The sequence below is a fragment of the Schistocerca serialis genome, chromosome 5, assembly GCF_023864345.2.
Source record: "Schistocerca serialis cubense isolate TAMUIC-IGC-003099 chromosome 5, iqSchSeri2.2, whole genome shotgun sequence".
NCBI classification, from domain to species: Eukaryota; Metazoa; Arthropoda; class Insecta; order Orthoptera; family Acrididae; genus Schistocerca; species Schistocerca serialis.
Window position 1 is genome coordinate 122,124,980 of NC_064642.1, and position 15,076 is coordinate 122,140,055.

The 15,076-nt window shown below is 44.1% G+C and overlaps 1 protein-coding gene across 2 annotated transcripts in view; it reads left to right on the plus strand.

The window, feature by feature from the left end:
* The first annotated feature begins 7,628 nt into the window (after positions 1-7,628).
* The window catches only part of LOC126481307 (pentatricopeptide repeat-containing protein 2, mitochondrial-like), a 75,449-nt gene continuing 68,001 nt past the window's right edge, over positions 7,629-15,076 (plus strand). Inside the window, exon 1 of one of the 2 annotated variants that reach the window (XM_050104962.1) lies at positions 7,629-7,783. In XM_050104962.1, coding sequence (XP_049960919.1) covers positions 7,702-7,783 — 82 coding nt within the window. In that variant the 5' untranslated portion in view covers positions 7,629-7,701. The remainder of the gene's footprint in view (positions 7,784-15,076) is intronic. The other variant, XM_050104963.1, reaches the window with a different exon arrangement.

A 15,076-nucleotide genomic window follows, 5' to 3' on the forward strand; every position in this document is an offset into this window, starting at 1 on the left:
CCTCATTCCAACCACGCTCTGTCCAGCTGTCTTCAACGCATTGCATAATTTAGCCCACACTAGTGTTCGTGCGTCTGCCCGCCTCATAGCAGAGCTCTCTGTGTGGAGAAATGTCAACAAGGACTGCCAGCAATGGGCACGCTCCTCCATTGCGTGCCAACGCTGCAAAGTCCACAAGCACACTTCACCCCCCCCCTCCCCTCGGCGCCTTTTCGATCCCTCCTGGGCGTTTTCCAGCATATTCATATTGACATTGTCAGCCCTCTCACCCCCCCCCCCCCCCCGCTTTCTAACTGCTTTTGTTATGTCCTCTCGTCTATCAACCGAACAACTTGCTGGGTCGAGGCTGCCCCCTCCCCAATATTACGACAGTAACTGTTGCTCGAGCTTTCATTGAGTCATGGGTATTGCATTTCGGATGTCCAGCTATCATCATGACTGACCAGGGCAGACAATTTAAGTTGGCCCTGTTCAATGAGATTTATAACATTTGCAGCATCCGGCCCATCCATACCACAGCATATCACCTGCAAAGTAACGGGCTAGTTGCGCGCTGGCACCGCACTTTCAAGGCAGCTCTTCGATGCCAGGACTCTCTATGGACGGAGGCCCTTCCCCTTGTGCTACTTGGCATTCGTGCGATCTATAAAGAAGACCTCAAAGTCACAATAGCTGAGTTCGTATGGCCAGAACATTGTTCTCCCTGGCGAACTCGTGAGCCCTTCCGCTTCTCTCCCTCAGTTTGACTTACCTTCCCTCATGGACCGCATCAGACGCCACTTCATCAACCTCCACATCCCTCAGCCCGCCAGCCATTCCCACCCTAAGGTTCAAGTCCCGAAATCTCTGGACAATAGTATGTCATGCTCTGAGATGACACTGTCCATGCTCCCTCCAACCTCCATATACCGGCCTGTACTGAGTTATCTGGCGCTCAGCCAACACCTATGACATCCAGATGAAAGATTCATCTGTCACAGTCTCTCTCAACAGACTTAAGCCTGCTCATGTCGAGCCTTCTTCTACCCCCCTTCAGGCCACAACCACACCACTCACTGTCGTGGCTCACACCGCTCCGTCTGTCCCTCCACGTCGGACTTACACACTCAATCGAGTGACTTCCAGCTCCAATTGTCGAGCTCTCCTCCGACCTCACCCCCTACTCCAGTCTCACGCACTCCATCGAGTGACCACCTCCTCCCCACGTCGAGCTTACCTACGATCACGCCCTCGCCGCCAGACCCTTCGCCGGTCCCTTCGACCTCTCCCCCGTCGCCTGCCTCGCCCTGTCAAGGTTTCTCACTCCCCCCATCTTGAACGTGCCCTCGCTCGAGGTATTTGTGCCTGTCCCTCCGGACATAATCCACGACATCTCAATAATATTACCCGATTATACACTGTTTGTTGTGTGTTTCCCTTCATCTAGTGCTCATGACACAACATCCGCCATTCCCTGCCAGCTGGTTAAATGTGTTCCCCTCTCGCCTGACATCGACCTGGACATGCTTCGTGTGTTTGCCATGCCCACTGGAGACATCGTCGTCGTCGCTCCGTTACACCCGGAAACTGCCAGCCTACATGTCGCCGCACGACCAGCATGCCAAGTACGATGCCCGGCTCGCTTCAACGACTTCCAGGTTCATGACATCTACCCACACAGCTCCCCGACGACGCTGTCGAGCTGACCGTGGTCCGACTCCCGCAGACCACCCTGCCGACGCCATAGTCACCCCCCCCCCCCGGCCTCTCAAGAGTACTCCGTACTGCGTGGGGGGGGGGGGGGGGGTCTATTTGGCGCTGATGAGGTCAACACCAGCATCAATCTGAGTATCGTCTTTGAACTAAGCTAAGCATTATCTTTGGGCAGTTCCAATCAAGTCAGACACGGCTTTCCATCAGGATGAGTTGCTTTGTTTCTACTTAGAGACTGAGAACTAGAGCATGATAGATGGTCTTCCCATCACTAGTGCCATGATAGCAATGGCTTTTCACATGGATCACGTATTTAGTCAGGTCCTCTCTTTTGTGCAGCACAGTTGAGCAGAAAAAGCCTCGGCCTGTGCCTCGGATGTGTTGTGTAATTACTTCTCTCTCCAACACCGTGTGACAAAGCAAGTTGAGATCTCTTTAGAACCTCTCTTTAAATTCATTTTATTTTCATATTTGCCCAATTACCATTAACATGCATGAGTATTATCTGCATTTCCATAAAAGAGAAAGGTTGGCCCTCAGTCTTAAGGAATATAGCACCACGTCTAATTTTGACTTAGTTTTGCATATGTAATTAATTTCATAATTTACTTTGACCATTCCTAGTTAATACTTTCGTTATAGGGAGAAATTGGTATTGTTTCAGGATTGTTGACTTAGAAGCAAATATAAATTCTGTACTAATTGGAAACATTTAGTTAGTATCTTTGATGTGGGATACTGGCTTTTGGGCAGTCATTTGTAGGTGCTGGTCAACAAGAGTGGAAATTCTTCCAATGGGAACTCAAAAGGCAGCTACAACGGGGTGTCCAAGATTTTTGGATTTGTGGATTTTGGGGAGCATGTAGAAGATAGGTGTGTTGAATATTTTGGGGTGAGGAGGAGAAGGACTTTGGGGAGAGCTTCTGGGAAGGTTCTAAGGATTTCAGTATGGATTTCAGGTTATGTTGGAGTTCTGGAATGGGATCATTACAGGAGAGCTTGCAGGTGGATGAGTCAGGCAGTTGGCAGAAGCATTCTGCCAGGTAGTCATTGCAGTACATTACAACAGTAGTGGAGCTTAGAAATCCAATTATGAAAGCATAGCTCTGTTGAAATCGTTCATCTATAAAATGCTTTTTTAGTAATCTTGGCTTGTGAAATTTTCTTCAATTACCATATATCCCCCCATGAACCATGGACGTTGCCATTGGTCGGGATGCTTGCGTGCCTCAACGATACAGATAGCCGTACCATAGGTGCAACCACAATGGAGGGGTATCTGTTGAGAGGCCAGACAAACTTGTGGTTCCTGAAGAGGGGCAGCAGCCTTTTCAGTAGTTGCAGGGGCAACAGTCTGGATGACTGACTGATCTGGCCTTGTAACACTAACCAAAACGGCCTTGCTCTGCTGGTACTGCGAACGGCTGAAAGCAAGTGGAAACTACAGCTGTAATTTTTCCCGAGGGCATGCAGGAGTCCTCAATGACAAGGCTAGATACATCAGTTTACTCTGCAATCTAGAAGTCAAGCAGATGTCAACAGTGATGTCATATTGTTACCACCTAAAATGAACAAATGCAACACAGTGAAACTTAGACTCCTACAATGCCTCTCAAGAACCCCTCAACAACAAGTGCAGGAGGCTTTGTATGAGTAACAGCTACACAATAACAATCCATTACACGTCTGGTGGCATCTCCACACAAACGTTGACAATGCCCTCATGCTGGACATGGTACTATGGACACTGTGTGTGTTAAACTACCAACGGAACTACAACTAACGATGATTATGCATGAGTCTGAATCTCTTGACAAATGACTCATATTAACTGACCGTATGTTCTCCATCATCCTTTACTGTCAATTAATAAACAGCCAGGATGATGACACCCCAGGCAGCACATGGGTGTTATCATCTTCAAAGCCACCACTGCTAGGCATACCAGCTTGATGCATCCTGAGTGCGACGTCATACCACACTATCCAGCTCCAACAAGCTGTAGCAAGAACATGCCATCCATGCCATGCGACAAGGACACTTCCAGCAACATGACCTCATCACGATAGTTCTGCTACTTTCATACAACCTTCAGGCACACAGCTCCAAAATGTAGAAAACCGTGTGAGTTCCCAAATGTCTTCAGTGAACTGAAGTTTGAGCTTCAGCCCACTCATCACAATATAGTCACCTATCACCCTCGCATGTTGCACAGACTCACTTCACATATATGGCACCTATGGACAGGTGCCTCTTCATTCAATAACTAACTACAAAACAATTCTTTCTTATGAATATGGGCTCTGTCAGTTCCCTGCCCTTTGACGGCATGGCCATTTCAAGCCATCATTGATTATTAGTCTACACACAGGAGATGATTCAGGAATCGCCATCCATGACACCCTTCGTGCACTGTTCAGCTTACACTGGATTTACAATGCACCTGGACATTTTAGAGCATGGACATGTGTGAACCTATTATCGACATGGGCTTCCTATATAACCATAAACTTTTGCCTGATGTAGGGCACACAGCATTAATGTTCCACATTAGTGGGGCTCAGGTTCAAGGACGATTCTCTAAGACTATTCTCACTACACCTCGTTCTACCAGACCCATTTCTACTCATAAGTCTATGACAGAAACAGCCCACCGGTGCATCACTATGATTGAAAGCATTCTCTCCACTCAACAGCAATACATTGACTCTTTCACAGAAGCATGATTACTTTGTATCGAAAATTCTGACCTCTACCACCGCATAAACATCTTGGGAGCCAAAGATACAACAGCATGCACACAAAAATGTGAGCTTCCTTCAAAATGGCCAGCTATGACAAACAGGATGCCACCCCATGCTCCACACCCCCTCGCAACCATGGCACAGACTTCATAGGCATTCCACTGTGCCACACGCCAATGCTAGATGTCAACAATCACTTCGAACCAGCCACTGCCGACAAGGTGCCCCCCTGTTCCTCATCACCTGTCTACACACCAGTCTCGGTACAGCACTCACCGCAACGACTGGGGCCATCAATCAACAACATCACACACTTCAAGGCCAGTACGCTGCTACCTGCAGTGTTAGTAAACAGTGCACTGGCCCCAGCAACTGCCCACATTCAGCCTTGTGTCTGTGCAGTATGTGATGTTGCAATGGGCAGGACTGTGACTACAGATGGTCCTCCCATCAGATACAAACCTCGTCACCTGTGTCCAGCCGATTTACCAACAGCTAAAAATGCCATTCACAGAGTCATACAAGCAGGTATTTTCCACCCATCTGTCAGCCCCTTGGCATCATAAATTAAATATATTGCCAAGAAAGATGGTAGTACAACAAGACTTCGTGGCAACTGGAGAGTTCTTAACTCTAGAACAACCCATGACAACTACCCTGTCCTGAATCTCCAGGATTCCTCATGTGCTCACATGCCAACAATCTTCAATGTCAATGACTGCTAGCATGTATTTCTACACATTCAGATGCATCCTGATGATATACAAAAGACTGACATCTTAACACCATTCGGACTTTATGTATACCTCTATACGAGGTGTGGCTAGAAAAAAACCGGACTAGTACTGGTGAAACAATAAAACGAATGCAATAAGGCTGAAAGTCACGTGGCCTGTCACGTGACTCTCTCTTCGCCTACTGCTCGAGTTTCATCTGCCTCCTGCACTCAGTCTGCCCGTGGCGTCTGTTTTAAGTAGTTGACGTTTTGTCTGTGCGTCGGAAAATGTTGAGTGTACAGAAAGAACAGCGTGTTAACATCAAATTTTGTTTCAAACTAGGAAAATCTGCAAGTGAAACGTTTGTAATGTTACAACAAGTGTACGGCGATGATTGTTTATCGCGAACACAAGTGTTTGAGTGGTTTAAACGATTTAAAGATGGCCGTGAAGACACCAGTGATGACACTCGCACTGGCAGACCATTGTCAGCAAAATCTGATGCAAACATTGAAAAAATCGGTAAACTTGTTCGACAAGATCGCCGTTTAACAATCAGAGCAGTGTCTGAGTTAACAGGAGTTGACAAGGAAAGTGTTAGGCAGATTCTTCATGAAAGTTTCAACATGAACAAAGTGTGTTCAAAACGGTTCCAAAGTGTCTCACAATTGAACAGAAGGAACGCCGAAAAATGATTTGTTCTGACATCCTGGAAAACATTGAAAGTGATCCCACCTTCTTAAAAAATGTTATTACTTGCGATGAATCGTGGTTTTTTACTTACGATCCCGAAACTAAACGCCAATCGATGCATTGGAAAACTCCTGGTTCTCCACGACAAAAAAAGCGCTAATGTCAAAATCGAAATTCAAGGCAATGACGATTGTTTTTTTTGACATCAAAGGGATTGTGCATATTGATTGGGTACCAGAGGGACAAACAGTGAATCAGCATTACTACATTAGCGTCCTGGCTACCCTACGTGAGCGAGTACGGAGAAAACGGAACGATTTGTGGAGAAAAAAGTCATGGATCCTTCACCAAGACAATGCACCAGCTCACAGTGCGTTGTCAGTGAAGACGTTTTTGGCAAAACACAACATTCCCATCTTAGATCATCCACCCTACTCACCTGATTTGGCCCCCCTGTGACTTTTTTCTTTTCCCTAAAGTCAAATCAGCTTTGAAAGGAACTAGATTTGAGACTGTTGAAGCAGTAAAAGAAAAAGCGACGGAACTAATGTATGGACTTACCGAAAATGATCTGCAGCATTGCTATGAACAGTGGAAAATTCGTATGGAGCGGTGTAGAGACCGAGGAGGAGAGTACATTGAAGGAGATAACATGAAATTGTAAATAATTGTAAATAAATGTTTTTTCCAGCATCAGTCCGGTTTTTTTCTAGCCGCACCTCGTATGCCTTATGGCTTAACAAAATGCTGCACAAGTGTAGCAGTGGTTCACTGATGGCCTCCTCTGCTGGGTAATGTTTATTTTCTCACCGTCTAGTCACAAACACATCAGTCTACTTGCTAGTTGCTTTGTTTCTCCTGTGTTTTTGATAGGCTCTCTTCGTCCTTTATAGATGCTGCTATCACTTCCAGTTGATTTCTTCTGTATGTTTCCCAATCTTTGTCCAGACTTTCATCGAGTATTTGTTCTTCTAATTGGTCTTCATCAATACAATAATCCAAGCACTGTCTGTATTTTTATCTTCTTAAGTTGCTTACTAGTACCAGGCAGCGGTGCAAAGTTGCCCCACTTCTCCCAGAAAATTCACTTCATGGCTGCTTTCGATCGTATAGTGACAAATAATGTGCTGACTACAATTTTTAGGGTACGCTTTTGACAATAACTAATTTCTACAAATAAAATAATGTCATTGGCCTTCTGTTTCCTGGTAGCAAAATACCACTTTTTCTTGACGAAAATTACCTAAAAAGTAGAGATATGGTTAACAGAAAATATGCAAAATAGCGAATGGCAGAATAACTCAAACATTCGATCTAGTAGAAACTGACAATTGTTGGAAAGAATCAAAATCGTTCTGAAACTTTTATTAGAATAGGTGCTTGGCAGGATTGAATCTTTTTTCACAGTTGGAGCAAAGTTACCCCCCAAGGGGCAAAGTAGCCCAGCTTTACGGTACTTATTTTTAATACACGGCAGCTGACGCACTCGCAAAGAGAGCCTTTCATCAATTGGATTGCTGAACCCTGACCGCGCTCTGAACAAGACCTTTTGCGCTAGACAACAGCGCGCTAAGCGAACTCTCTGACTCAGCATTCAACGTCGTCAAGCCGTCTGACGATTTTCAATTTAATATTCTATACCTATCCGTAGCGCACTGAAACGGTACATGACGATACCAGTGGTTTGATGGCAGCTGAGAGCGTTTTGGCGCCAGTAGCTAGAAGTTATTTGAACTGTCGAACGACTTTGATCTTTGGCTGGTGTTATCTGTCTTACGGCTTTGTTTGGATCTATGGTGATGCGCGAAAGGTTGTGAGCTGTGTTTGGTATTGTGGATTGAGTGAATGAATTGAAAATGTCGATGTTTACGAGATCTGTTTTGGAATTGTTTTCGTTTCCTCGGTATGTGTTACTCAACAGACAGTTAAGAGATTCTCGTGAGTGTGAACTTCAGTTTCTTTAGTAGATTAGCAGAGAAAAACTGTATAATTAGCGACCGGTTAGACATAACCTCGAACTGTAATGTGGTTTTTCCTTTATTAATGATTAACAACTCGATTAAACAAAATGTTAACAATATTCTCCATGTTGGTTTTTGTAAGACACTCGAGAAAGCTGAGAGGACATTATTCAATTGACAGGTGTACATTTAAGTAAGTACCGGTCATAATAGCAGACATCCCACAAATATTGTGAAAGTAGCTGTGTTCACCTAGATAACCTATAAGTAAACTAGCTGCCACGCACCCGTCTTATACTCCCCTTTATTGGTGAGTGAATTCGAATACCAAGTTTCGTAGCAGCATGCATACGTGCACGATCAGATAAAGCGACATTTGAATATATTTCGGTGTGATCCCGTTAATCTTCAAGGACATTTAATATGACTTTATTTTAAAGAAACTGCAGCATTCACTCGGTCTCAACACATTTACGCGCGGATAACAAGGGACAGTGGCTTCTGTATCAAGAGTGACTTGCTACATATAACATCCGCAATCAGCCGTATAAATACAGGGTGTTTCAAAAATGACCGGTATATTTGAAACGGCAATAAAAACTAAACGAGTAGCGATAGAAATACACCGTTTGTTGCAATATGCTTGGGACAACAGTACATTTTCAGGCGGACAAACTTTCGAAATTACAGTAGTTACAATTTTCAACAACAGATGGCGCTGCAAGTGATGTGAAAGATGTAGAAGACAACGCAGTCTGTGGGTGCGCCATTCCGTACGTCGTCTTTCTGCTGTAAGCGTGTGCTGTTCACAACATGCAAGTGTGCTGTAGACAACATGGTTTATTCCTTAGAACAGAGGATTTTTCTGGTGTTGGAATTCCACCGCCTAGAACACAGTGTTGTTGCAACAAGACGAAGTTTTCAACGGAGGGTTAATGTAACCAAAGGACCGAAAAGCGATACAATAAAGGATCTGTTTGAAAAATTTCAACGGACTGGGAACGTGACGGATGAACGTGCTGGAAAGGTACGGCGACCGCGTACGGCAACCACAGAGGGCAACGCGCAGCTAGTGCAGCAGGTGATCCAACAGCGGCCTCGGGTTTCCGTTCGCCGTGTTGCAGCTGCGGTCCAAATGACGCCAATGTCCACGTATCGTCTAATGCGCCAGAGTTTACACCTCTATCCATACAAAATTCAAGCGCGGCAACCCCTCAGCGCCGCTACCATTGCTGCGCGAGAGACATTCGCTAACGATATAGTGCACAGGATTGATGACGGCGATATGCATGTGGGCAGCATTTGGTTTACTGATGAAGCGTATTTCTACCTGGACGGCTTCGTCAGTAAACAGAACTGGCGCATATGGGGAACCGAAAAGCCCCATGTTGCAGTCCCATCGTCCCTGCATCCTCAAAAAGTACTGGTCTGGGCCGCCATTTCTTCCAAAGGAATCATTGGCCCATTTTTCAGATCCGAAACGATTACTGCATCACGCTATCTGGACATTCTTCGTGAATTTGTGGCGGTACAAACTGCCTTAGACAACACTGCGAACACCTCGTGGTTTATGCAAGATGGTGCCCGGCCACATCGCGCGGCCGACGTCTTTAATTTCCTGAATGAATATTTCGATGATCGTGTGATTGCTTAGGGCTATCCGAAACATACAGGAGGCGGCGTGGAGTGGCCTCCCTATTCGCCAGACATGAACCCCTGTGACTTCTTTCTGTGGGTACACTTGAAAGACCAGGTGTACCGCCAGAATCCAGAAACAATTGAACAGCTTAAGCAGTACATCTCATCTGCATGTGAAGCCATTCCGCCAGACACGTTGCCAAAGGTTTCGGGTAATTTCATTCAGAGACTACGCCATATTATTGCTACGCATGGTGGATATGTGGAAAATATCGTACTATAGAGTTTCCCAGACCGCAGCCCCATCTGTTGTTGACAGTTGTAACTACTGTAATTTCGAAAGGTTGTCTGCCTGAAAATGTACTGTTGTCCCAAGCATATTGCAACAATTGGTGTATTTCTATCGCTGCTCATTTAGTTTTTATTGCCGTGTCAAATATACTGGTCATTTTTGAAACACCCTGTATTTAGGTCCGTATATGTTTTGAGACGTTGTGGCAGGCTCAACCTGACCAGCTCCTTGAGTTGGGTCAAGATTGGGGTAGCGCAGTGATTAGCATGCTGGACTTGTATTGGGGAGAAAGACAGTTCAAACTTGCGTGTGGCCATCCTGATTTAGGCTTTCCATTATTTTCTTAAGTTGCTTAAGGCAAATGCCAGGATGTTTCCTTCCAAAGGGCATGGCTGCTTTCCTTCACCAACCTTCCCTAATCGGAGATTGTGCTAAGTCTCTAATGACCTCATTGTCTATGGATCATTAAATTCTAAACTCCTCCTCCTCGAGTTGGGCCAACATGGAGGTAAACCAAATGCTTCTGTCAAGTACTGGGTCACACATAAGTTGGGTTTCTGTTTGTGCTATTAACAGCCAGGGTTTACAAGGCATACCTTACATATTAACAGGAGTGGGAAAGGGATATTGGCTGGTTTGATAGCAGAATTTGTAAGGGTGTGGCGTAACATGTACACTCAGCTCTCAGGGTATCTTTATCAAAAGAAGTAAACCTCTTGTATCAAGAGTGCTAGAGGATTAAAACATACCACTAAATTTCTGAATTCTTTGGATGACTTGCAGCTTTAAAATCGTGTATTTGCAATGTGTGTTCCTGAACATCATTTGATGACCTATGTAGGAATGTTGAATATGGATGGATATAACCTAACATTCAGTTACTGTTTGTCAAATACAGAGAAAAGAGTAGTCGCCACTTACATTAGGCAGGGATACAAATGTAAATTCATTGATGGACACAGATTTTTCAGTTGAAGTTTGTCCTGCAGAAGTAGATTTTCGTGAAAAGTCAATAATAATAACAATATAGAGGCTTCATTTTGTGATTTTCAATTATTTATGAAACAACTTAATACATTATTACACTTCTTGACTTTCAAGCTGAAGGTGATGACATTAAGTGTAGATTTTAATTTAAATTTTTAAGAGCATACCTATTCCATATATAGATTAAAATAACTTTGTGATTGATGTTTCAGGAAGCCAAGTGGATAGGGTCCATGAGTGCCACGTGCTCAGAGAGTTGCCTGTGATGTTGGTGAACACAGAGCCTTGTTAAGCATGGCTGGTTGCACATCGACTGCACCCCCCCCCCCCCCAAACAACCACCACCGCCCCACCACCACCACCACCACCACCATTGCAATCGGAAATACGGAAGCATCCGATCCCACCCATCTGCTTTGACCCATGACGTCACAAATATGGTGAAAACGACCATAAACCACGAATCCAATATGGCGCATATAAAGTCTTTACGTAAACATTATAAAGAAGAAAATACATCGAAACACACACACACACACACACACACACATTCCACAAAAAGCCTAATGACACTGACGGGACAAGCGCGGGAAATTGGGGGTTTTTGGGTGGGGACAAACTAAATATAAACAAATTTAGACACCCACCCCCATATAAAACCATACAAAATGACGAAAAAAACCGACAACACAAAACTCTCCAAATTCCACTAAAAACAATATCATGTGGAATCGGACACTTCCCTTGACCTATATAGCTCAGCAGCAGCTCCCGATACCACAAGTTAGAATCTATCACTTCCCTTGACCTTTATAGTTAAACAGCACCTCTCGATCCCATAAATTGCGATCGAACACTTCCCTTGACCTATATAGCTCAACAGCAGCTCCTGATCCCATAAATTGGGATCTAACACTACCGTGACCTATATAGCTGTTTCAGATTTGGATAGATTCAGCCATCAGCGACCTATATGTATAGGAAATTGAGGTCCATCTTGGATCAGTTTTGAGTGCATCCTCTTTGCCATTGAAGTCAACGGTATCATGACCGCAGTGGGACTCACGATCTCACCATCATTTTGTGTAGAAGGTCTGTGCATGTATTACAGCTCTACATTGATGCGCATCTCTGGGTGTCAACTGCAGGGGACATACAGAAGTACAGAGCTGAGCCATGAACCATGGATATCAATTTTCTCCTGTAAAAACTCATTTGGTTCACTTTTGTAGACTCAGGATTGCATCAGGACCTAGACTTTTGAAGTCTTTGAAACTTTCATATTCTTAGTCCTCTTGTTGGACAATAAGTCAACATAGTTAAAACAATTATGTCAGATAGAAACTTAATGCCCTCATATTTCTCAGTAGACCTTCCTAAGTTGCAGATCACACAGTTCTTTTGTGACTCTTAAAGTGACTTTTATTTTTTATCCCGTCTCGATGTATTGCTTACGGGTCGGTAGCACCAATGGTACTAAGCTTGTAAGACCTTGTCCACCACAGTGGTGTGCGGTTGGCAGCTGAAGCTTTCTGCACAAGCCCTGTAGACAGTCTACTGGTTGAAGGTGGTATCTCATCACAGAGGGTTAGACACCAGCAACTCCTGGTGAACTATGTGGTCACAATCTGTCAGATGCCAACCTGCTTGATTGGGTGATTGCTTACGAATCACCCAAAAATGGATAGACCAGTGGTATACGATTCGAAGCGCTATCCAGGGACCTCCAATTGGCCCCTCTTGTCTGTGTTAACAGAGTTCTCTCAGCATCCCTCCCTCCCCTCCCCCTCCCCCCTTCCCCTGTGGTGTGTATCCAGTCCTATGATTCAGATGGCCCTAAGAAAATGCTGATGTCACCATTCTCCAATGCTTGTTCCCTTTGGTTCCCTATGGCTACCCATATTCGACATCCATTTACATGGGTGGATCCAAAGTCAGTGATAGAATCAATTTGCTTTTGACATGCAATGAGACACGAAAAGTGTCCACTGTCTAGTGCTTGGAGTGTATATGTGGCATAGTTGGTCACCATATCGAGGGTTCTGCAGTACGTTAAAACCCTCACTACAGAAAACTTGGTGGTTTAAAGTGACACCATGAGCTACTTAGAAGGTGTATCTCAGTGTTGCCACAAAAACATTGTGGTCGCTGCCATCCAAGGTCTATTAGTTGACTATCATGGCTCCAGTACAATGGCAACATTCATCTGGACACCAAGAGACATGGGTATTCTGGAGAATGAAGTCACTGACAAATTAGCTGAAGAAGCAGCCACAGGAGACAAACTCAGATTTGAATTACTGGGCACAAATTTAAGATTGCGACTGTGACATTAAATCTAGAAAACCTGAGATATGGAAAGGCAGGCTACCATAGCCTTCAGCAAACAGAACAATCAAGGGCACCACCAAGGCATGGCATTCTTCTCTTCAGGCCCGTTGGAAAGATGCCATTGGACTTTTGCAACTGTTATTGCCAACACCAGACTTGTCAACAAGTTCTTTTAACATCAAGATGACTCTCCTCAAAACAAGTGTGGAAGTCCTCTCACGATTCCCCAAATTCTCGGGGAGTGTGCCGGGGTTAATGGAAACATCCGATTCCACCCATCTGCTTTGACCAGTGACATCACCAATATGTCGGAAATGACCATTCACAACAACTCCCGTATAGCGACTATGATGTCATAATGTAAACAAGACAACAAACCCAAAAATAGATTGAAAAACCATCAAATACATATTCCTCCAAAAAGATAATGAAACTAACAGGACAAGTGAGGGAAATTGGGGTTTTGGGTGGGGACAAACGAAATATAAACCAACACCACTAAACCAAACGACAAAAACAATAAAATAAAATGACCTCAACCTTCCCAAAATCAGCTAAAAACAATATCCACTGGAATCAAACACTTCCCTTGACCTATATAGGTCAACAGAAACTACCGATACCAAATCATGAAACCCAGAACTACAACCACCTCCACAATCATCACTACCTCAGAAAACACAACAAACCAACAAAATTGGAATAGAACACTTCCCTTGACCTATATAGGTCAACAGCAACTACCGATACCACACTGTAAGTCTCAAAACTTTCACCACCACCACACTTAATCCTACCACAAAAAAACACCTAGAAAATCAAAATTAGAATCGAACACATCCCTTGACCTGTTATCCTTACAACATCTTCACGTATAGCCATCCCTGATCCAAGACGCCGTAACTTTAGTAAGCCTCATTTCTTCACGACACATTGAACACTTCACGACTTCAGCCGACAGGCTGAATAGCTGAAGAAATTTTATTAGAGACAACACACTGTCCCCCATCATCATCGAAAACTGAAAACTGTTGACCTTGTCAGTCACATCCACATCTACCAAAGACATAACCAAAGCGATTTACCAAAATTCACACACAATGAGCAGAAAAAAAAACCAATTACGTCGACATAACGAAACCAAAATTGTTAACTCGCTGAAAAATATTCCGCTGAAAGACAGTCACCACTGATGCCCCACACGTGCAATGCTACCACGCAGGTGAACCCCATACACCACATAACATGCTAACCATAAACACACCACACATGCAAACTAAAGCAACACACAAACACACCTCCAGAGAGCACCACCGATCATATCGAAATGACCCCTACAAACACGCCACTCTCACAAACTAAACTCCGCGCTGTCATGACTTCACACACCACAACAGCCTTATGTCACGGGTCAAGGCTGACGGGTGGAATCGGACGCTTCAGTTAACCCATGTGCCCTTTTGGCTGATTTGAGATCAGGAATCAACCTGTCTTCCTCACTACCTCAGACACTTGCAAACAATGAGTTAGCAGCTACCAAAGGCCTATGTTTCCTGTGGGATAGCGGATTTTATAAAAAATAAATAAATTTAAAGCCCCTCCATTTTCAGAGTCTGGGATGGTTGTGGGTGGAGTACCTCTCACTACAACATGTACGCGAATGCCCTCAGGCTACTTTATCCCTCTGCACATTTTTGTGTGTGTATTTTATTGATCTAATTGTTTAAGGGGATACGGAATCACCTATCCCCGCAATGTTAATATATGCCTACTATAGGGAACATTTTCTCACAAACTACTGGAGACAGAGAGGTAAAAATTTTACTGTATGTGCATTCATATGTTACAACAATACTGAAACAACAGTTTATTGTCAAAGTATTTTCTTACAGAGATATTGTACATTTATTTTTAAGTAAATTTTTTCCATCGCTTTTTACTAGACTATCACCCCTAAGTCTTTTGTAAATCAAGTAATTAAAAAATCGTTGTTTCAGTATGTAATAGGGACCTATGTCACTA